Source organism: Nematolebias whitei, chromosome 6 (genome assembly GCF_014905685.2).
Source record: "Nematolebias whitei isolate Nwh7 chromosome 6, NemWhi1, whole genome shotgun sequence".
NCBI classification, from domain to species: Eukaryota; Metazoa; Chordata; class Actinopteri; order Cyprinodontiformes; family Rivulidae; genus Nematolebias; species Nematolebias whitei.
Genome location: NC_056503.1, coordinates 27,128,318 through 27,153,333, shown reverse-complemented (window position 1 = coordinate 27,153,333; position 25,016 = coordinate 27,128,318). Strand labels below are relative to the sequence as shown.

Genomic DNA, 25,016 nt, shown 5'->3' with positions numbered 1-25,016 from the left:
GTGTGTGTGTGTGTGTGTGTGTGTGTGTGTGTGTGTGTGTGTGTGTGAATGCATGTGCATGCATGCACGTGTGTGTGTGGTGAGTCATTTTGAGCAAAGACATATTAAACAAGCCTCAAATCTGTCTTAAAGATGCACACAAAATTTGTAGGATAATCCATGCCAAACCTATTTTCCCACAATGAGAATGTGCACCCTGGATTATTTTATGTGTATGGTATATATTCAGGGCTCAATGAAAGCGATAAAACACAGTGAAAACTGATAAGACTGAGGATTTTGGCTTGGCTTTATCAACTAATTTGGACTTATTCTAAATTCTCCCATGTACTTTTATGTTGACCTACATGTATCACAAGAAGGAAAAAAATTCTACTCAGTTATGTGATTTTTGTGGTGTTGTTGCAAGGCACTCAAGTTCAAGTTCAAGTTCAAGTTCAAGTTGGTTTATTATCATTCGCATCCCATGTGGTACATGAGGTGCAACAAAATTCTGTATACAGGGTCCCAGTTACTGAAAAGGAAATAAATTGTCTTCAACTGCAGAACAGAAGTCCACATTGGTTTTTTTTTCCTTCTTTTTTCAATGTGCTGATGACTGAGAATATATACCAAAAAATATTATTTGATACTTTGAAATGCAGTTTAGTAAAATGTTATCTAAGGAGGCTAACAAGTTCCATCAAATCTTCATTTTGTTGCAATCCCTCATCATGGGCAGCACACTGATGACAGTAGAAAGGATTGACTGCCTTTTAACAGGGAGAAACCTCAAGCAGGTTTGGGATGAGCAGTCACCTGCCCCCACTGGCTGGGATTAGAGAGGATAAGAAAGAGACAAAGACAAACAAAAGGATTGGTGCAGGTGTAGTTTCTATGGGAAGGAAAACCACAGGTTAATGGCAGTGGAAAGTAGAGAATAAAGACAGCAGCAAAATGAGGAGAAAACCCAAGCCAACCCGCTGGTGCCCATGTCCAGCAATCACTGTGCGAGGGGCGGGGTACACCCTGGACAGGTCGCAAGTCCATCACAGGGCCACATAGAGACAAACGAGACAAACAACCATTCACTCTCTCGCTCACACCTAGGGACAATTTAGAGTTACCAATCAGTCTAACATGCATGTTTTTGGTCTGTGGGAGGAAACCGGAGTACCCGGAGAAAACCCACGCATGCACAGAGAGAACATGCAAACTCCACCCAGAAAGGCCCCTGGACCGGGGTTTGAGCCAAGGACCTGCTCGCTGAGAGGCAGCAGCTCTACCAGTTGCGCCACCGTGCTGCCCTAGTTCTGCATCCTGTTCTACTTTTGAACCCCTACCCCACAACGTTCAAAGTTGACATTTCTTGCAGTTAAGCGCGTATTACATATTTATTATTTCTTGATCAGTTTTTTAATTTTTGTCCACTCAGAATAGGTTTGTCTTGTAATTTATTAGTCATGAATAGGTAACATCAAAAGATAAAGAAATATATAAGTTAAGGAAGAAAAGCCATGATTTTCTTTAAACCATTTAATTTTTTCTGCTGTGAAGCGAGACAAGCAGATTGGCCCTGACAGCTGTGAAAAGCTGCTCTACAATGATTAAGTTTTGTGTTAATGTCCATGTGTGAATTCGCTGGAGAAGACAGTGATGACAGCACCTCTGTCATGGATGAATGTTGTGATTTACTTTACCTCCATTGCTCCATCTCTCGTGAAAGCTGCTTCTCTCATGTGGCCTAGGCAACAAGCTTTTTCCATAGGGCTGTTGCCAGGGTAACGTAGAGGCAGAAAAGGGTAACGTGGAGGGGAAAGAAAAGTGCAAGCAAGGGAAGAGGAGAACAGAGCAGAGGGGAAGAAAGAGGAGAAATGAGGAATGATTAAGTTCAAGTTCAAGGTTCTTTATTGTCATTTGCATCACATGTTGTACATGAGGTGGAACGAAATTGTGTACACAGGGTCCCAGTTACATCCAATAGGATCTGAGATATAAACTAAGGAATACAACAAACTAAGAAATAGGCTAAACACTTAATAGTGCAAAACAATACGGCAAACAACAGCAGCACAAACAGGAGTCTGTGTGAGTAGATGAGTACGAATTAATACAGCACCATGAAATAAATCAGCAGCATGAATAATCAGCAGCACATAACAACAGTCTAAGTGGCATTACTTACATTAGTCTAGTGGTTCTGCACTGAATGCTCTGCAACCTCCTGCCTGAGGGTAGCGGGGCAAAAAGTGAGTGTGCTCGGTGAGTGGGGTCCTTCATGATGCAGGTGGCTCTCTTCCTGCATCTGGATGTGTAGATGTCTGTGATGGTGGGGAGACTGACTCCCAACAGACTTCTGTGCAGCCTTCACCACTCTCTGCAAAGCTTTTCTTTCTGCAGCTGTGCAGCCTCCATGTCACACGTTGATGCTGGAGCACAGGATGCTCTCCACTGCACACCTGTAGAAGGAGGTGAGGACTGAGCTTCCCAAACCAGTTCACCTCAGCTGCCTCTTTACCACACTCCCCTTTTTCATGGACAGTGGACCCCAAGTACTTGAAGTCCTGCACCTTTGTGACCTCTGCTTCTAGTAGCCTCACTGTTCCACCACCGTCCCTCACATTCATACACATGCACTCTGTCTTACTACTGCTCACTTTCATTCCTCTTTTTACAAGTGCATGCCTCCAAGTTCTCTTCCATATTTTCTGTTCTCACCACAGATCACAATGTCATCTGCAAGCATCATAGTCCATGGAGATTCCTGCCTGACCTCATATGTTAATTGGTCCATCACCAGAACAAACAAGAAGGGGCTCAGAATTGGTCCTTGATGCAATCCCACCTCCACCTTGAAGCTATCTGTCACTCCTACAGCACATCTCACCACTGTCCTGCTGTCAACAACACAATTTTTTTAGCTCAATAACTGTAAAACTAAAAGTCATTTTTCAGTTTGCAAATGCTGATTAGCTGTGGTGGCCATATTGAATTGGTTTGACTTCAAATGTTATAGATGTACAATCAGTGATTACTTTCTGAGAGATTAAATATATATTTAGTGGTTCATGACAGACAGACAAACTGACACATGAAGACACAAACATACACAATCAAGAGATTACATGATCACCCATCCTTTAATGTGGTGGATGATAATACCAGTCATGCATAATTGTTTTTAGACATATAAAGTATTTACTAATTTTTTAGATGTTGTTTTTACTGCTATCTATAAAATATTTCTCTTTTATTTTGCCTTAGTATAGGTCTGATCCACAAGTATAATTGTAAAAAATTAAATCAGAAGCAAATACTTGTCCACCTGAGCCACATATTGGAATATTGGATGAAGAGCATCTCAGCGTGACCTCAGCCAAAGTAAGGAGTACTTTAAGGAGGATTAATCTGCATAAGGCAACCGGCCCAGACAACATCCCTGGAAAAGTGTTGAAAGAATGTGCCGATCAGCTCTGCGAGGTGCTGGCAGACATCTTTAACACCTCACTTACCCTGGAGACAGTTCCCACCTGCCTGAAGACTGCCACCATCATCCCAGTCCCAAAAAGCTCTACAGTGACTGGTCTGAATGACTATCGGTCAGTGGCCCTCACCCCGATAGTCGCTAAATGCTTTGAAAAACTGGTCATGACCCACATCAAAACAACCATCAACATGAACAAGGACCCTCATCAGTATGCACACCGTGAGAACCGATCAACAGAGGATGCCATCTCCTCTGTGGTCCACAATGCTCTCAAACACCTGGAGCAGAAAAACTCTTACGTCCGTATGCTCTTTGTGGACTTCACATCTACCTTCAACACCATGATCCCCCAAACCCTGATGGACAAACTACTCACACTAGGACTAAGCCCCTCCATTTGCAACTGGGTCCTAGACTTCTTAACAAACAGACCAGAGTTAGTGAGGATCCACAACTTCTCCTGCTCCACCATAACCCTCAGCACTGGCTCTCCTCAGGGATGTGTGTTGAGCCCCCTCCTGTTTACTCTGCTAATGTATGATTGTGCAGCTACCCATCCAGGCTGTCACATTGCAAAGTTTGCAGATGATACAGCGGTGGTGGAATGCATCACAAACAATGAAGAGTCCAGCTACAGGCAGGAGGTGGAACACCTGGAGAGCTGGTGCAAAGAGAATAACCTTCACATCAATGTGAAGAAGACAAAGGAGATGATTGTGGACTTCAGAAGGAACAAACACACCTACACCCCCCTGAACATAAGAGGATCTGCAGTGGAAGTGGTCTCCAGCTACAAGTACTTGGGTGTACACATGAATGACAACCTCAGCTGGAGCCACAACACCACCAGCTTGATCAAGAAAGCTCATCAGAGACTCATCTTCTTCAGGCAGATGAGACGAGCTGGTCTGGGAAGCTCAGTCCTCACCTCCTTCTACAGGTGTGCAGTGGAGAGCACCCTGTGCTCCAGCATCAATGTGTGACATGGAGGCTGCACAGCTGCAGAAAGAAAAGCTTTGCAGAAAGTGGTGAAGGCTGCACAGAAGTCTGTTGGAGTCAGTCTCCCCACCATCACAGACATCTACACCTCCAGATGCAGGAAGAGGGCCACCTGCATCATGAAGCACCCCACTCACCCAGCACACACACTTTTTGCCCCGCTCCCCTGAGGAAGGAGGTTGAGGAGCTTTAAGTGCAGAACCACTAGACTGAGGAACAGCTTCTACCCTGAGGCTGTTAGACCCATGAATCTCTAACCAGAATAATCACTGTGAAAAAAATCACATAATTTTGTTGCTGAACTGTTCCATGTTACTGCTGATCTGTTTCAATGTTGCTGCTGATCTGTTTCATGTTGCTGCTGATATGTTTCAATGTTGATGTGTTCATGCGTGCTCATCAGCTCACACAGACTCATGTTCATGTTTGTGCTGATGTTCGACGTAATGTTTTTATGCTATTAGTGCTTAGTGTATATTTAGTTGATGTTTTTCTTAGTTCATATCTTAGATGTTATCGTTTTTCTTTTACATTTTATTGTTGGATGTAACTGGGACCCTGTGTACATAATTTCGCTCCACCACATGTACCACATGAGGTGTGAATGACAATAAAGAATCGCTGACTCTCTGACTCTCTGACTCTCTGACTCTCTGACTCTGATATTGTCACTACTGTGAAAAGAATAATAGGTTAATGTCCTGTCCCTTTTCAAAATAACAAGTCACAGTATGTTATGTACTTTTTCCTAAATCAATGATAAATCTATTTTCTTCCCCACAGGTAACTTGCTTGTTATAGCTTTTGTCAGTTACTTTGGGGCCAAACTCCACAGGCCGAAGATCATTGCCATGGGTTGTGTCCTGATGTCTGTTGGCACCTTTATCATCGCTCTACCTCACTTCATCATTGGATGGTAATGAAAACTTATGGAGTCAAATGTTGGACATAAATATGTTTACTACAGAAATGTTTTTAAATCATGAAGGTGTGTGTGTGCTTGTTTATCTTACTTTGTGAGGACCATTTTTGAACACATACTAGATTGTGTCGACCAACCAACTGCTCTTTGTGAGGACCAAAGCCCACTTCTCATTAAGGGCTAATATGGGGTAGAAACATGGCAGCTGACTCAGGACCCGAAAGTCCCAGATTCAATCCCCAGCCATTCCCACATGCTGTGGTGTCTCTGAGCAGGACACCTAATCCCTAATTGCTCCCCAGGCACTCACATAGCCGCCCACTGCTCCACCTGGGTGTATCCCAGGTGCAATGGGTTAAATGCAAAGAACCAATTTCACCATTGTATGGTAACATACAATGATGACAACACAGCACTTTATTATTATTATAAGGTTCAAGTGCCGCTGGTTGGTTAGGAGTTAGGTTTAGAACTAAGGTATGAAATGAGGATGGGTTAGGTTTAGGGTTAGTACTGGTAATTTTTTTTTTTTACCCTTTGTTTATACAGGTAGTCTCATTGAGTCACGAGAACTCATTTTCAAGAGAGACCTGTTTGGGAGCAGATGGTGGGGGTTAAGGGCCTTGCTCATGGTCCCAGAGTGGGGCATGATTAGAGTGGAGACAGGTGTGGGTGTTTCAACTTTTCCACCGAAATTTTGATGTTGTCAGTCCAGGAAGTTGAACCTGCGACTTTCCGATTTAACCTCTGCGCTACCACTCCCCAAAAATCAAAATGGTTAGGTTTAGGGTAATGGTCAGGCTTTGGCTATAGAAATGAATGAAAAATTAATGGAAGTCAATGCAAAGTCCACGCAAGATAGAAAGACAAACCTGTGTGCATGTGTGTGTGCTGTAAATCACTTTCTGACTCGTGAGTCCTTTATGTATTGTCTATATTAATGTTAGGTGAAATATTTTTCTGGCTGACAAGTGAATTAGAGGTTTTATCTGTCTGAAGTGTTTGTATGCTTGTGCATAGCTACAAATTTGAAACATCTGTGAGGTTGGTGGTGAACTCAAGTCATAACTCATCTCCATGTCGGGGGGGTTCAACAGTAGAACTGACACAGGACGATAGACCACCTCAGGTGCCATCCACAAGTAAGTGTTTACACAATGCACACAATTCCAGCATTAGCAATGTGAAATAAAATCTTATTTTTTCCCTCCAGGTTGTGATGGTGACTCCAACTTGTCCATGTGGATCTACGTCCTCCTGGGAAATGTCTTGCGGGGGATTGGAGAGACTCCTGTTCAACCACTGGGCATCTCTTACATTGATGATTTTGCTACTGAGGAGAATGCTGCATTGTATGTTGGTAAGAAAAAGTTCACCTAAAATTTAGAAGGGACTAATAAATTTCAAAGCTATCATTTGGCATATTGCCATGCCATTTTATGCCAGAAATTTAAACTAAAATTGTTTAATACTGAGAAAAGACAGTTGTAGCCATTTTAGTCAATACTTGCAAATAATGGTATGCACAAATACGTGATACTACGAGATCCTCCATCATCCATCCATCTTTTATCTTTACTCGTTAATTTTCTCAGCACTAAGAACCAGTTCTACAAAACCAAATATAGCTCAATATTTGTAAAACTTCCTAAGTTATAGCCATTTTTGTGTTGACTAAGGTTGATTAGATGTCATGGCCATCTTAAATTGGATTGACTTCAAATGTTAATAAGTTAGGTGTGTATCCAATAAATTTTTCTAACAGTCACTAACAAACAGTCACTGTTAACTACCACAGTTATTGCCAACGACTTAAGCAAAAATATTGTATGCTTGTATTGTTCTCAACTCTCTATGCGTTGGGAACAATGTTCATCCACTACCACAGCAAAATTTGGATTAATATCTGCAAATGTATTTAAGTGATAGTTATTTCCCAAATTCAGTGGACTGGTGGCCATGCACACATATTGCTAAGTTTAATTTAAATGTGTCCACTGGTTGAGCTATTATACCTATAATGAGCTATCTTGCCAACAGGCAGACAGTCAAACACCAGCACTAACAAGGAAAAACCCATGGCCTCTTGCAATCAGCAGAGGCTGATAAAGACATCTATTAACTGTCCATCTATATGCCTTACAGTTATTATACGTATATACACAATAATGTTGCAAGAAAATTATATTTATTTTCTATTTTTTACAAGTTATTACAGTCCCCATATAGGGCACAATCGTTAGGAGAGCTATGGTTCTTAGGTCAAGTTGACATACTTAATTATAATAATTTTACAAAGGTCATTGAAATTTCCTGCTAATAAAAATGTCAAATGTTGTCATGGTAACAACTATTTTATATGGTTGGTAGCCATCCTGTTAGAGGGGAATTTCTGTCAGCTCAGGGAGCCTGTACATCACTTCAACTATGAGTGTGTTTTGTGGTGGGTATGTGTGAGTGTGTGTGTGTGTGTTGGGGAGGTGGGAGGTGGGGGGGTGGAGCTAAAGTAGCTGTTTGATTTGCCATCCATTCATCTTGTCATGACTCTCAACCAGAGCCTGAAGGCTGATGAAGTCATTCTATACCTCACATTCTGGTTCAGTGACAATGAATGTGGCAGGTCTAAATACCCAAAAGAAGAAATGCAGACACACAACTCATGTGCCATTTTCTCATTTAAAAATATGTAAAAATTAAATGAAACTAGATAAGTCAAAATTTCTGGGAAAATGCAGTGTCAAAACTGAGTATTGAACGACTGCTGAAATTTGCTGAAGACGCTGAAACTAAGGTGATGAAGTTAAAGAACAAAACAAAAGCTGAAAGTGACAAAATGCTTGCTAAAAGGTCAAAGTAGCGTTACCGTACAACACAAATTGAAAGTGTATGCTGATTGATATTTAAAAAAGAACAATGTTTTTGAAGGAATTGAGAAGATCCAAATTTTAACTATAAGGAAAAAAAAAGTTGCACAGTTAAATATTTTGAAAAGTTTAAATAGCACCTATCTTCTGAATGTGCTGATTTTTTTGTAAAATGAGTAAGTTAGAGAAGAATTCGATCAAATACAATAAAATGAATGAAAAAAATAAAATACAGAAAAATTTTATAGCATTTACAAAATGAAAAACCTACTTTGTACAAATCTGAATGCATATTGCCCATTACCTATATGCCAGTTTTTAATTAAATTCATCGTGTTGAAAAAAGACACAATCTTTGTAGTCAAACCTTCAAAATGGCATCGTGTTCAGTCTCATGTGATGTCACAACGGCTCACATAATCAGTACTTGCAGCATGTGTTGGGGATAACTCTCAGCTACTACCACAATACACTTGGCTCAGTATCTGTAAAAATACCAGGCTTATGACCATTTTTATGTTTGTTTTTAGCAGTGACGAACATCAGGCTGACCAGGCTGATTCCCAAAAAAAAATAATTAGTTGTAGATGTTTGTACCTCCTATAACACTAGAAGTTTTATCAAAATCCGTTCAAAGTTCATGAGCTATTTTGCCAAATGACAGAGTTGACTCTAATAGTGACCCATTTCTATTATAAATAAATGTTTGGCTTTAGCATAACTGTAACATTCTATGTGGAGCACAGTCCTTGAGTTTGGAAATAATGCCTCTATTGTAGAAGCTCTACCATGTGCAACAGTGTTGGGGGGTTATTTTGTTTCGTTTTTCTAAATACGAGCAATGAAGCTCTTGTGTTCTACTACCAAAAAAGAACAGTCTTACCCAGCAGAGGGTTCCCAGACAAATTAGGGTAGGATTAAAAAAAAAAACCCAACAACTTATGAATACATGCATTAAATCATTAGGACTATAGCGCTCTGAAGGTTTGTGCATTTTAGTTCGTTAAAACCCTAACTTTTTGTTGTTGTTTATCCTCCTAGGCTGTGTGCAGACCATCTCTGTGGTCGGCCCTGTGTTTGGATACCTCTTAGGCTCCCTTTGTGCTAAAATATATGTGGACATTGGATTTGTAAAAATGGGTAAGTTGAAGCACATCTTATTTACAGTTTTTAAATACAAGTCATCAGATACCTGTAAAAAGGGTCTAGAAAATCCATCCATCCATTATCTTTTACCCGCTTCTTCCATTTTGGGTCACAGGAGCCGCCGGTGCCCATGTCCAGCAATCACTGTGCGAGAGTGAGAGGCAGGGGACACCCTGGACAGGTCACAAGTCCATCACAGGGACACATAGAGACAAACAACCATTCACTCTCTCACTCACACCTAGGGACAATTTAGAGTTACCAATCAGTCTAACATGCATGTTTTTGGTCTGTGGGAGGAAACTGGAGTACTCGGAGAAAGCCCACACATGCACGGAGAGAACATGCAAACTCCACCCAGAAAGGCCGCCGGACTGGAATTTGAACCGGGGACCTGCTTGATGAGAGACAGTAGCTCTACCTAAAACCCATGACCATCTCCTTCATCTTTTTCACATTGATGTGAAGTTTGTTCTTCCTGTACCAGCTCACCAGGTGTTCCACCTCCTGCCTGTAGCCTGACTCATCGTTGTTTGTGATGCATCCAACCACCACTGTATCTGTAAACTTTACAATATGACAGCCTGGATGGGTAGGTGTGCAGTCATATGTGAGCAGAGTGAACAGAAGGGGGCTCAACACACAGCCCTGGAGGGAGCCAGTCCTGAGGGTTATGGTGGAGGAGGAGAAGTTATGGATCCTGACTGACTGCGGTCTGTTGGTTAAGAAATCCAGGACCCAGTTGCATGTGGAGGAGCTTAGTCCTAGTGTGAGTAGTTTGTCCATCAGGGTCTGAGGGATCGTGGTGTTGAAGGCAGATGTGAAGTCCACAAAGAGCATTTGGACGTAGGAGTCCTTTTGCTCCAGATTGGTGAGAACAGTGCGGACCACAGAGGAGATGGTGTCTCAGCAGATGGCCGCTTGTCCTGAGCCTGGTTCTGCTAAAGGTTTCTTCCTCATGAGGGAATTTTTCCTTTCCACTGTCGCCTTCATGCTTGATCAAGATGAGAGTTCTGCGATGGAGTTAAATTCAGATCAGTCTGCTCCTCAGATAAATAATGTTAAATTATAATTTTTATATATGAATGTTTCTGTTCAGTGCCCTGAGACGACTTCTGTTGTGACTTGGCGATGTATAAATAAACTGAATTGAAGTGAATTCTGTTGATGGATGTTTGCAGTATTCATACTGGTGCGGGTCCTTGCTAATGTTGATGGTACCGTAGCTTTGATGTAGGCCATGACCAGTCTCTCAAAAACATTTAGCAACTATTGAGGTAAAGGCTACTGGCCTGTAGTCATTCAGACCAGTCACTTCAGAGTTTTTAGGAACTGAGATGATGGTGGCAGTTTTCAGGCAGGTGGGAACAGTTACCAGTGTGGGGGAGGTCTTAAGATGTCGACCAGCACCTCGTGGAGCTGATCGGCCCAGTCTTTCAGCACCCTTCCCAGGATGTTATCAGGTCCTTTTGCTTTGTGAGGATTAATCCTCCTGAAGGTACTCCTTACTTCTGTTGAAGTCACGCTGAAGAACTCCTCTTCCGCTGGTGAGGTGAGTCTGGTGCTGGGTGGTCTATTTGGGTCTTCAAAGTGGGCATAGAACCTGTTAAGAGCATAAGGCAGTGATGTGTCCCTACGCTACTGGTTTGCTTCATTGTCGAGGTTTATTCATTCATCTTGTGTTGTGACTAATCAAAATATAATCCAATCTATGTAAGTTTTTGGGAATCACTTTAGGAACCTCTGCAATAGATCCTGTTACTTGGGAAGCAAAGAACCCTTATATGTTGTGTGTGTGTTTTTTTTTACTCTCCCACCCCCTGGATTTGTTTATGCAGAGAAATTTCATTAACCTTATTGCTATTGTTGAAGTCATTAGCAGCACCTGCACTGCCCTCATCGTTACAAGTCACAATGTCTGCTGTGAAACAGGTCTTTTCAGTCATAAACCCAAATGTACAATGGCATAAGCTCCAGCAGTGTGGGGGTCACAGTCAGAGTGCACACAGATCACCACTCTGGACAGGTGCACGGGATTAGGGTCAATTAGCTAATGAAGGACGCCAGCTGAGGGAAGAGAAAGACTGAGACCTCTGGTAATAATCAAATAGAGTGCAGCAAGGGAGGGAGGGAAGGAAGGAAGGAGGCAAGCAATTTGAGTTTAAACACTGCCCAAAATTGAACTTAGAAAAGTTTGTTTTTTATTTACATCAAATTTTGCTTGGTTGCTAAGTATAAATAGTTGCATAGATAAAAATAATAACATTTAAAACTATTAATACAATGGAAGTGTTAAAGCCAAATTAAAAACCGTTCTCATAAAATAGCTTTAAGTCTGCAATCGATCAAACTATGGGGAGTCTATGCAGACTTGTTAGTGTTTTGTGCTTTTGTGAAATGCCGAGTACTTTGCATAAGCAGCTTATGATCATCTAATCAGATACACAGAATAAGATTTAAAAACCATCCAAAAAAGTTCAATCTGGTCCTCTGGACATTCAAAAAAAACCAAAAACAAAACAAAGCAAAAAAAATCTAGAAACGTTTCGTCTCTCATCCAAGAGACTTCCTCAGTCTGAGGTGCTGTTTTCAGCTCAGTCTCTTAAATAGCACCTTCTTAGAGGAAGTCTCTTGGATGAGAGACGAAACATTTCTAGATTTTTTTTGCTTTGTTTTGTTTTTTTTGAATGTCCAGAGGACCAGATTGAACTTTTTTGGATTTTTCTACCTGGATTATTGAGCATGCATCAGGATATTTAAAAATCATGTTTAACAACATTATTAATACAGCCCATAAGTCAAACACTGTTCAGTTACAACACATACCGTATTTTCCGGAGTATAAGTTGCATCAGTCAAAAAAAAGCATCATGAAGAGGAAAAAAAAACATATATAAGTCATTTTGGTATATAAATCGCATTTATTATACGTCACCACTGACTTGTCAGGTTTATTATGGCAGCACGATGGCTCAGTGATTAACGCCGTTGCCTCACAGCAGGAAGGTCCTGCATTCAATCCCTGGTGGGACCTGAGGTCTTTCTGTATGGAGTTTTCGTGTTATTCTCGTGCTTGCGTGGGGGTACTCCGGTTTCCTCCCACAGATCAAAAACATGCATGTTAGGCTGCCTCCAGGTCCAGACCTCCCTTGCAAAAGAGAACTGTGATCTCAATGTTATTAGCCTGGTTAAATGAAAGGTTAATAATTATGTGTTTATTCAATGGTCAAAACAACTTCATTTCACCTGGACGGTGCGGCGCCATCCATTCATCCATCCATCATTGCAGCTAGAGCCACTAACTCTTCAGCGTTCCTCCGCCTGCACCAGCTGAGTGAAGCGAATGTGCACGGGAGGACTTGCAGTCCTTTGAAATTTAAAACGTCAGTCAAAAATTACTTTATGAATATGGAAAAAAAACGTATATAAGTCACTTCATCATATAAGTCGCAGAACTGACAAATCTACGTAAAATCTGCGACTTATCCGTCAGAAAATACAGTACACTTAAAAAAACGTGCCAAATTTTACCTTTGGAACCACAAAGATTTGTCACTTGAGTACAAAACCTCACAGGTATGGTTCTTGTACCTCCAACACTGGAAATGTTTTGGTATCCATGTAGTCTGAACCTTTTAGAGAGCAGTTTTGTACTTCAGGTGGGAGCCCTGCAGCCTAGATTATTGCCCCTTCAAAGTATTCAATTATACTGCAGATGTTTTATTCTTAAACTTACCTTTCTTCATCTTTATCTCTGACATAGAGACCATTACCATAACCCCAGCAGATGCACGCTGGGTCGGGGCCTGGTGGCTGGGCTACCTCATCGCTGGAATCATCACCCTGCTCTCTGCCATCCCATTCTGGTTTTTGCCCCGCTCCCTACCCATACCTGGGTCCCAGCTCTCAAAGCAGTGCAATCAGGAGCAGACAAGTTTTATCAAAGACTCTCCGCATCCAAAGAACAAATATCAAGCAGAGGAACGTATCAGTTTTATAGAGATGGCTAAAGGTAAGGACAAAATAAGAGGTTTGCTTTAAAGGAAAGTGTTTCTTTCTTCGTATTTGTTTGCTGGTACAACATTATTTTTGCCTATTTGCAGATTTTATTCCAACCCTGCGAACTCTGCTGGGACACCCGGTGTATCTGATCTACTTGTGTGTGACAGTCATCCAGCTGAACTCTCTCATCGGCATGGTCACCTACAAACCCAAGTATATCGAGCAGCATTTCAGACAGTCTGCCTCAAAGGCTAACTTCCTGATGGGTATGTGTAAGTTTATGACTTTTGCTATGCACTAGATAAATTATAAGTTTACTACAACTCGGTAAGTAAACATCAAGTGATCAACTAATGTTATATTGTAAGGTATGACAGATCTGTGTGTTTCCTTTCCATTTACTAGTCCTCTAAGTTTTTGCATCTCTTGAATGAGACAGACCTTCAGCTAGAACTTATTGTATAAGAACTGGGTTAGCGCATTTGAATTCATCCCATTAGCTGTCATCATACGAGTGATGGGGGCTTTGTGACTATGAAAACTGTTCTGCGCATAAGATGAAATACTTAATGAAGTTTAAAGAAGAAAATAAAAAGATCTACGTACATACAATGTCATAAGGGTCCTGCTCTGAATAGACTGGATGCATATGAAGGAGAATGTAATATTATTGACCACAGCTAAGGCTGTGTGTATAGATCAAAGACAGCGTTCTTGCACTGATGTTAAACAAAAGTATAGGAGCAAAAGATTAAAAGCAATTACCTATATTTTAAAGCTATTTGATCATTTGTCCACTGAAAGCATCTATGATGTTAAATGCAGGCTTGTGTTTATCACTAACATAGATTTCAGCCCAGCTTCTACTAAAAAAGTCACATCTTAGTTCTATTACCCATCCTATGACTCAGACTTTTATGTTTTTAATGATCCCAGGTGTGATCAATATCCCAGCTGTGGCACTGGGGATGTTTTCTGGTGGTGTGCTCATGAAGAGGCTGAAGCTGAACATTATGGGAGCAGCCAAGGTTGCTTTTGGCACTTCCCTGATTGGTTACATCCTATCACTGTTTTTCTTTGCAATGAGCTGTGAGAATGCCAAGGTAGCCGGAGTGACACTGTCATACCACAGGTGAGTCGAACATTCCTGCTGTGTCGAAGAATGTTTTCCTTGTATTGACTTCATCCGTGTACTTAGTAGACTTGTGACTGTGCTTATTTGTAACTGTGGCCTGAAGTAAGTTGCTCATTTGCTCTCGGACAAAAGGTTAAGCTAGCAGACAGAGTGGTGGTAATGAAATGCAACTGAAGTGTTGAAAGGTCATGAGCATACCTGCCAACATATGCTGAGGGAAATGAGGGATACGTACAAGCAAGTGCTAGTGGTGTGAAGTGGTCCAAGGGGGCTCTGTGGGCATGCTTCCACCCCCAGAAAATTGAAGAGAAAATAAAAAACTTATCAAAAGTATGCATTTTCTAACCATTTGAAGCACCGTTTGCTAAATCCTTTATATTAATAAAACATAAAACCAGTGTATTCTACGTTTAATAAAGGGTGTAACACTTACTTTCATTTAGCCTTTAAGTTGAACTTTATTCAATCCAGTTTATTTATATAGTGCCACATACTGTATATACGGTAATACTTTACAATAAGGTACACAAAATTTGCTTAACTACTAGGGAACGCCTAAGAAACAAATCAGGATCTAATGGGTAGTTAACCAGTACTTACTGGGGAGCACACTGCCAAGCCTTATTGAGGGACTACTGGTTAGTTACCTTGTAAATTAAGAGAAGCTAATCAAGAACTAATGGGTAGTTACCAAGGAAACCAAAGAGGAACAAATCAAGAGCTTATGGGTAGTTAACCAGTACTTACTGGGGTACACACAGCCAAGCCTTATTAGTGGACTACTGGTTTGTTACCACAGAAACAGATAAGAAATTTTCCCTGTGGGTTTTGAATAAAGTCTGCATCAGTGAGGTCACAGCTTGTAATTGTCAAAAACCTGTTTCCTAGTGATTACTGACTTTATTACCCATTAGCTCCTGATTCATTCCTCTTTAGTTTCCTTGTTAACGACCCATTAGTTCTTGAATAGTTCCTCTTCATTTACAAGGTAACTAACCAGTAGTCCCCTAATAAGACTTGGCTGTGTGTTCCCCAGTAAGTACTGGTTAACTACTCATTAGCTCCTGATTTGTTCCTGAGGCGTTCCATAGTAATTAATCAAATTTTGTGTACCTTATTGTAAAGTGTTACTGTATATATTGTATGTATATACACATACATACTTTATCTGAGATACATGCTTGAAAATTACATTGCCCTCATTTTTTTACACACATTGAGCATCAACAGTTTGTTTTGACTGCATCATACGGTACTTTAATCACAAATTATCTTTTGCTCCATGTCAGCTTATGCAGTAACAAAGCAGGCTACAGTGAGAAATTTACTAGTTTTGTAACACAGTATAAGTACACATATAAATAGAAACTATAAGCTGCCCTACACACCCCAGATCTGAGGTTACAAATCATGAGTCCCACCATTTGTCTTTCATTGATGGCCATAGAAACTAAAGATTGGAGCGCTCACTTTTATTCTCGACAATGATTTTTTTAAAAGAGAGTGAACATTTTTAACTGCTCAAAAGTTATTCCATTATAAATATCTTTAAAGGAGCATTGCTTTTCCATTTTCTGAAATGTGCATGCCGCCAAATTTGTTTGTATATTTTTGACTGCGGGACTGAGTGTGTTAAAATTTAAAATGTATGCTAAATGAACGATTTATTTTTGCATGCAATCACTTACCTACGGTAATAATCTCTAGTGTGATCATATATCGGTGATGGAAATATATTACTCAGTTGTTTTAATCTGTTTTGTTCTCTTTCTTCCAGCATGAACCAACTTTCTTACGACAAACACTCAGTGTTCACTGGCTGCAACTCAGATTGTTTGTGTTCATCCAGTGAGTGGGACCCTGTGTGTGGGGAGAACGGCATCACATACGTTTCTCCATGTCTTGCCGGCTGCACCACTTCAACAGGCTCGGGGAAAAACACAGTAAGAACCACAACTTTGAAACACAAGAAACGGCTATTTAGAAGCATTAAAGTGCTCGTCAATACCGTCAACTGCAGTAGGAAGTAAAACCAGTACAGTATTTAATTTTAGGTTTAAATGGATTTGCAAGAAAACAAACGGAACAAACGATTTTGAACAAGTGAATACCGTGTTCTAGAGTTTTATGTGTTAGAAGCAAAAAATGAAAAGAAAAATGTGACAAGCACATGATTGGTGATTACCAAGGCTTTAATGGTGATGCCTGGATCATAGCAAGCTAGCAGAATCTAGGAAATGCTGTGAAAATTGTTGGGAAAATGTGAATATTAATTACAGACAAAGAACATCATTCCTGACCAGATTCACATCTTCAACAAATGATGATGTATGGTGGGAGCAGGATAATCTACTTGGTTTTAATAGGTTTTGGAGGAACACAAGAATGAGTTTGAGACATTGACTTGGTTTACAAATTTACAAGATCTTTTTTTTTTTTTTGGGGGGGGGGGGCTGTGGCTGAGTGGTTAGAGCAGTCATCATCCAATGGGAGAGTTGGGGGTTCGATTCCGCCAGCAGTCACATGTTGAAGTGTCCTTGGGAAAGACACTGAACCCCTCATTGCCTCCGATGTGTGTCCCATCGGTGTTCGAATGTGATAAAGCTCTGATTATTACTGAAAAAAGCAGCTTAAGACATTTTTATTCAGACAAGCTTTTAGTTAAATGTTTTATTTACTGTTTTTATTAATCAGCTGTTGTTGTTTATGTTCTACTTGAAGCCTGTATTTTATATTTTTGTAAAGCACTTTGTGATTGTATCTATGAAAAGTGCTATATGAATAAAGTTTACTTACTTACTTATTATTCTTTGTATAGATCTAGTAGAGTGCTGTGTGAATGGGTAAATGAGGGCACAGATTGTGGTGTAAAGTGCTTTGAGTATCTTGATAAGATAGAAAGGAGATATATAAGTACAGTTCAGTCTATTTACCATTTACAATATCTCAATCCAGTTAGGCGTCTTTTGGATGTGATAGACAGAAAAGTTTGACCTGAGCTGCCTCACAACCTTCAGAACTGAAAGGATGTACTGCAGGCAACTTGGTGTCAGTCACCACCTTAATGATCTAAGTCCACACCTCAATAGCTCATTGTTTGTGCAAGGGAGCTATGCTCTTTCATCCATCCATCCATTCATCCATCCATCCATTCATTCAAGTCCATTTTTTTAAGGGCTGATTGGCACTCAAGTTTGTAGTACTATATGTGTAACTGATTTAATAATATTCTAATAAACAGAAGTGAAGATAAATAATATATTGCTAGCCATCATCACTTTTCACATGAAAGGCAGCCAGCCATTTGTAATTTTAACTTTAGATGAACTTACTAATTATTTTTTCCTACTTGAAACAGAGAAACTCGAGACTTCGGACCACAAATGGAACGCATCATTAAAAGTGCTAATTTTCCAGCTGTGCTGCAGTGCTAAAGCTAGCTTTTACATGAGCTGGAACAAGAAGTTCAGATTTGGTTTTAGCTGTGATACTCTTACTTTTGACCCCTTGGGACACGTTCTTATAAAGTTTCTACTGAGTGTAGCAGAGGGAGTTATAGCATCTGGCAACTTATGTTCTCATTAGGCAAAACAATATTCTTGCTTGTTGCTGAAGATCACATTTTTGTTAAACCAGAGCTTTTACAGGAGCAGTTTGAAACTGTTTTGATGAAACAGCCAAACAATTAGGCAGGTGACTGTTGTTGATTCACATAGTTAGTAAAATGTTCTCCTTTAATAACAGTATGAGAGATGCATGTTATCTTTAGCAGTTTGGGTGTTTTTAATTTTACATTTGTGCATGAAAGTTTGTGAACTGTTAATACTTTTCTATATTTCTGCATAAAATTGACCTAAAACATCATCAGATATTCACACAAGTCCTAAAAGTATGTAAAAAGAACCCAGTTAAACAAATGAGACAAAAATGTTAAACTTGTTCATTTATTTATTGAGGAAAATGATCTATTACTACATATTTGAGTTATAACAATGGTCTTGAATTTCCTCTGTACACAATCTGTCTGTTCTTTACATCAAACCCACTGTCCACTCACACCTGATCATCATCCAAAACTTCTCCTCCTCCACCATAACCCTCAACACTGGCTCTCCTCAGGGATGTGTGTTGAGCCCCCTCCTGTTTACTCTGCTCACATATGATTGTGCAGCTACCCATCCAGGCTGTCACATTGTAAAGTTTGCAGATGATACAGCGGTGGTGGGATGCATCACAAACAATGATGAGTCCAGCTACAGGCAAGAGGTGGAACACCTGGAGAGCTGGTGCAAAGAGAATAACCTTCACATCAATGTGAAGAAGATGAAGGAGATGATTGTGGACTTCAGAAGGAACAAACACACCTACAACCCCCTGAACATAAGATGATCTGCAGTGGAAGGGGTCTCCAGCTACAAGTATTTAGGTGTACACCTGAATGACAACCTCATATGGGGCAACAACTCCACCAGCCTGATCAAGAAAGCTCATCAGAGACTCTACTTCCTCAGGCGGCTGAGACGAGCTGGTCTGGGAAGCTCAGTCCTCACCTCCTTCTACAGGTGTGTAGTGGAGAGCATCCTGTGCTCCAGCATCAGTGTGTGGCATGGAGGCTGCACAGCTGCAGAAAGAAAAGCTTTGCAGAGAGTGGTGAAGGCTGCACAGAAATCTGTCGGAGTCAGCCTCCCCACCATCACAGACATCTACACCTCCAGATGCAGGAAGAGAGCGACCTGCATCATGAAGGACCCCACTCACCCAGCACACACACTTTTTGCCCCGCTCCCCTCAGGAAGGAGGTTAAGGAGCATTAAGTCTAGAACCACTAGACTGAGGAACAGCTTCTACCCTGAGGCTGTTAGACTCATGAATCTCTAACCAGAATAATCACTGTGAAAAATCACATCATGCTGCTGATCTGTTCCATGTTACTGCTGATCTGTTCCATGTTGCTGCTGATCTGTTTCATGTTGCTGCTGATGTGTTTCAATGTAGATGTGTTCATGCATGCTCATCTGCTCACACAGACTCATGCTCATGTTCGTGCTGATGTTCGACATACTGTTTTTATGCTACTAGTGCTTAGTGTATATTTAGTTGATGTTTTTCTTAGTTCATATCTTAGATGTTATCATTGTTTTTATTTTACATTTTATTGTTGGAAGTAACTGGGACCTTGTGTACATAATTTCGCTCCACCACATGTACCACATGAGGTGCGAATGACAATAAAGTTTCTCTGACTCTGACTTTTACCACTCAAATATGAAATATTGGATCACTATCCTCAATAAATAAATGACCAAGTTTAATAGTTGTGTCTCATTTGTTTAACTGGGTTCTCTTTATCCCCTTTTAGGACTTGTATGAAAATCTATGATGTTTTAGGTAATTTATGAGGAAATATAGAAAATTATAAAAGTTCACTAACTTTCAAGTACCACTGTACATAAAAAGCACATCCCAGTAACACACAAATCTTCATTTATAAACTTGTAGCTGCTTTGTATTGTTGTGTAAGTGTGCAAATGTGTGTGTGTGTCCATGTGTGATGTACTTAGTGTAGTCATGTGTAGTGTCATGTCTCTCCAGGTCTTCTCTAACTGCAGTTGTGTCGGTGTGGCTGGTAACTTGACAGCCAGTCCGGGTCATTGCCCTGAAAAGGACGACTGCGACAGGATGTTCCCGTACTTCCTTGCCCTCTCTGTCATCACTTCCTTTATCATCTCCCTTGGGGGCACTCCAAGCTACATGTTTCTCATCAGGTTAGACCAGAAATTAAAAATAAATGTATAAGAAAACACTTTTTAAGTACCAAAATACTTGGTGCTCGTTTTTTTTTTTTTACGGCTCGATTTTCCTGGAAGTGCACCGAGCAGCGAATCTCTGGACTAAGTGTACTTGCATCATTTTACCAAGAGAGTCAGGGGAGAGACATGAGGAGAGAAGTCAAAATGTGTGCAATTAGAACAATATCATAGTTTCTTTGGAAACACTATTTTTCAAATCAACAGCAGTCTCATTTAGAGCCTACCATTGTATTTTAAGGTGAACGTCATTAACAGCAAGCTGTTGTCAGAACAAACACTTCTGAACTGCTTTTCATGGAAATCTTCTTATCTTGTTGAAGGTTATTAACCTTTATTACATTACTTGTTTTATCCCACTCTGTCAACCTATGCCTCATATTCAGTAGTGGTGTTTTTCAAGCTTTAGAGCAGCAACAAATCATAACATTTACATAAAGAATCCACACTTAATGCTTCTTATACAGTCCAACATATATAATATCTGCAGCGATCAGGCTTCTCAGTGAACAGTGGTGATTTCTGCTCTGATATTTTAGTGTCTTCATGTCTTGTTTTGATGTTTTATGTGTCTATTCACTGTGAAACAAATTGCCCCTTGATCAAATGAACCTTGAACTAACAAAGTCCATGCTCAATAATCCAGGTATACAATCCAACAATTTTCAGTCAGGTCATCTGGACAAAAAATTCTTTTTTTTTTTGTGCTGAAACGTTTCACCTCATCCAGAAGGCTTCATCAGTCAAGGAAACACACAACAAAACAGATTCTTCCCCCAAACAGCTTACTCCAAAGTGGAACAAAGCAGTTCTGTTGGTGCTAAAATGGTGTCTTTGGCACGCCCCTCCTCCGGTGCCGGCCCTCTTCCTCGTCGACAGTCATGTCAAACTGGTTCAAAACCAACAAAGTCCATGCTCAATAATCCAAGGAAACACACAACCGCTGATGAAGCCTTCTGGATGGAAGGTGAAACGTTTCAGCAAAAAAAAAAAAAAAGAAACTGTTCAGATGCCCTGACTGAAATTTTTTGGATTGTATACCTGGATTATTGAGCATGGACTTTGTTGGTTTTGAACCAGTTTGACATGACTGTCGGCGAGGAAGAGGGCTGACACCGGAGGAGGGGTGTGCCAAAGAGACCATCTTAGCACCAACAGAACTGGTTTGTTCCACTTTGGAGTAAGCTGTTTGGGGGAAGAATCAGTTTTGTGTTGTGTGTTTCCTTGACTGATGAAGCCTTCTGGACAGAAGGTGAGACGTTTCAGCACAAAAAAAAAAGAAACTGTCCAGAAGACATGACTGAAAATTGTTGGCTTGAACCAATAGGGGATGAAAACATTTTTAACCAGGTGTTACAGCGGCCTCTGTTGGTGAAATATCTTCATTACAACATGACCTCTGCTGTCTGGTCGTTTCCATACCGAGGTGCTGTATGTAAGCAAAATAAAACCTGGAGTTAAATAATTTAAAGGTATTACACTTTGACATGTCAACATACGTGTCTGTTGAGTGGTTTAAACACCCTTGAAGCCACATGAGGTGTTCTCTTGAAATGAAATACCTCCGATGATTTTCTTATTGGAGGTTGAACTGAAGCAGAGAATAGCCAGTTTAGTTAAAGAGGTGAAAATGGAATTTGACTCAACTGTTTTGGTTCAGTATTTGTTTAATTTATAGAGATTTTTGAAAATAAATCTTAAAATATTCGACTTTTATCTGTGCAGGTGCATCACACCGCAGCTGAAATCTCTGGCTCTGGGTTTCCATGCTTTGGCAACACGGACTCTTGGTAAGTCTTCTTCAGAGTGCAGCTCAGAGCGGTTCAGAGCCGAGGAGGAACGGGCAAACCTGGTTTCACTATGGATCTTTTCCATGACTGTTATGGCCCAGAATGTCAACATTTGAGTTAAACGTCTGTAAAACTGAGAAGTGAGAGCAGGATCTGTTGTGCCAGAGGTTTGATTGTAAAACGTTTTGTTGACCTACAGCAGGGATCCCTGCGCCCATCTACTTTGGAGCAATCATTGACACCACGTGTCTCAAATGGGGTCAGAAGAGATGTGGAGGTTTAGGAGCCTGCAGAATCTACAACACCACAGCATACAGGTGATCACATCATACTGCGACCCATTTCAACCCGCAACACCTTTTCACCTGTTACACAACCTTTCTTTTTAAACTGTTTATTAAGAAATCATGTAGTTACATTCATAGTACGGATACTGGCTTCATGTAAAGCAAATCACTTTCCAATCTGAAGAAAAATATATTAACGTGCAAATGTTTCAGGAAATTTTCCCTAAAAGTGAAGGTTTATTCTTTCATGGGTACAATGGGTCTACTTTTCCCCCAGGTTTCTTCAAATGCTTCATTCTTTTGTTCTTTTCTTTCTTTTGTTCTTTCTTTCTTTTCTTTCAGAAATGACTCTTTTACAGTAACTTTGATGTTTATCATTCATAACATTTCCCAATCTATCTAAGAACATAGCAAACATTCTTGTTTGCTTAAATACTCCCAACTTATAACCAGTTCTATTTGTTCTTACAATACAATATACTGTATATTGTCAAATATACAATAATACAATACATTATGATGTACTAGGTTATGGTACAATCAAATATGATCTAAAGCAATATACTGTAGTACAATTAGTGATGTTCCGATACAGATCCTGATATCTAGCTATATATGTATGTATACATACATACATATATAGCTATACATACACACACACTACTCGAACTTTTACTCCTAAAAACACCCAGATACTTCAGACCGATACCACTTTTATAATTGGTGACATCGTTTTTTCTTTTACTTTGCAAATAATACGGAATAAAACATTAAACATGGTTTTAGTTTGGTGATAAACATGGGTCGTGTTAGGGCAACAGAATATTTTCTGTGTTTCAAATAAAATAATTGTGTTTCTAAAGGTCACTGTGTAATGTTTAAGTACTAAATCTTTAAATACTCTCTATAGGTACTCAGTATTGGCAAGTAACCAAACTGAAGTATGTACTTTTTATTGTATTTGGTCTGAAAAATAATATTAAAATAAATAAACATAATATTGGGACACCTCCAGGTACAATACCATGTGAAATGTTATATGATACAATATATTTTGACACAATACATTATTGCATAATAAAATACAACATGAACTGTTACGATGCAATACATTTGTCAAAATGAGACACATTTTAACAAAACTCTATTATTTTACTTTCCATCCTCTCAGGATAGCATACCTGGGTCTAACTTTAAGCCTGCGAACTATCTCGTTTATCATTTGCATTCCGGGCTTCATTCTGCTCAGCCGACAGCTGGAGGAGGAGGAAAAAAGCTCCATACGTGAAGCTCTGTCTAACGGTGGAACGGAACTGGAGGCGCTCAGGAAGGATGAGTTTGTTGTACAGAAGTCTGATCAAACAGTTCACACGTCGGGCAACGGCACAGATGGACACGGCCGGCTGTGACCGCCTGGCAAGCAGAAGTGACTTTGTTTTTTATTTTTCCTCCTTTTTTGACGTGCGTTTGTCACTTAACCAAATACGCACGAGGTTTGTACAGTCTGATGCCGTAAACATGCACTTACACTCAACTGAGATTTGCAGGGAACCACATGTTTAATCATCTCATGTTCAGCAGAAAATCTATATTTGTACTACTGAATGTGTGCACGTGGTGAGACTATGACAGAAATTTAACCTGTTTCTGGAATGTGCATTATTTTTGTTTATCCTGGCAGACAAAACTAGGATATTTTTCAGGTTTTGGCACAAAGACAAGGCAGGAAGTGTGAGTCATGCAGGCTACTACACACCAGTATGAGGACTAATAAACACCAGCATCCTACTGAGCTGCCTCTGCAAGGACAGGTCCTTCAAAATGAGCCTTTCTTCCTGTCACGCATGAAATAAAGTGGCCTTGTGAAGCAGAGACAACACATTAGGAAAATCAGGTCAGCTAAGATAATTTTTCAACAGTTTAAAGGGATAGTTCAGCTCTTTTATGGTGGGGTTCTATGAAAAGGCTCTGAACAGTTATGATCTTACCTGCTCTAGACAGCTCTTTGAACAACCAGTTTCTTGGACCAACATGGAAGTGCATTACTGACTTCCAACAACTATTCCAATCTTTAAAAAGTCATAGTGCTCCATGCAAACAAGTAATCATTCATACTTCTCCTTCTTTCAGCTTTTTCCTTTCCATGATTCGCCACAGCGCAACTAGTAGAGCTGCTGCCTCTCAGCGAGCAGGTCCTTGGTTCAAACCCCGGTCCAGGGGCCTTCTGGGTAGAGTTTGCATGTTCTCTCCGTGCATGCGTGGGTTTTCTCCGGGTACTCCGGTTTCCTCCCACAGACCAAAAACATGCATGTTAGGCTGATTGGTAACTCTAAATTGTCCCTAGGTGTGAGTGAGAGAGTGAATGGTTGTTTGTCTCGTTTGTCTCTATGTGTTCCTGTGATGGACTTGCGACCTGTCCAGGGTGTACCCCGCCCCTCGCACAGTGATTGCTGGACATGGGCACCAGCGACCCCCGTGACCCAAAATGGAATAAGCGGGTAAAGATAATGGATGGATGGATTCGCCACAGTGAGTCATCCTCCTTCTCTCTCTGTCCTCACTCCAACTACCTCCATGTCCTCTCTAACTGCATCCATA

The 25,016-nt window shown here is 40.4% G+C and overlaps 1 protein-coding gene across 1 annotated transcript in view; it reads left to right on the top strand.

Annotated features, from left to right (window-relative positions):
• The window catches only part of slco1c1 (solute carrier organic anion transporter family, member 1C1), a 24,200-nt gene extending 373 nt beyond the window's left edge, over window positions 1–23,827 (top strand). Inside the window, exons 2-13 of the mRNA XM_037678143.1 lie at window positions 5,249–5,381; window positions 6,408–6,529; window positions 6,601–6,747; window positions 9,293–9,391; window positions 13,161–13,409; window positions 13,501–13,665; window positions 14,336–14,531; window positions 16,312–16,477; window positions 20,127–20,299; window positions 22,067–22,131; window positions 22,331–22,448; window positions 23,590–23,827. Of these exons, the coding sequence (XP_037534071.1) occupies window positions 5,249–5,381; window positions 6,408–6,529; window positions 6,601–6,747; window positions 9,293–9,391; window positions 13,161–13,409; window positions 13,501–13,665; window positions 14,336–14,531; window positions 16,312–16,477; window positions 20,127–20,299; window positions 22,067–22,131; window positions 22,331–22,448; window positions 23,590–23,827 (1,871 nt within the window). The remainder of the gene's footprint in view (window positions 1–5,248; window positions 5,382–6,407; window positions 6,530–6,600; window positions 6,748–9,292; window positions 9,392–13,160; window positions 13,410–13,500; window positions 13,666–14,335; window positions 14,532–16,311; window positions 16,478–20,126; window positions 20,300–22,066; window positions 22,132–22,330; window positions 22,449–23,589) is intronic.
• Window positions 23,828–25,016: the final 1,189 nt, after the last annotated feature.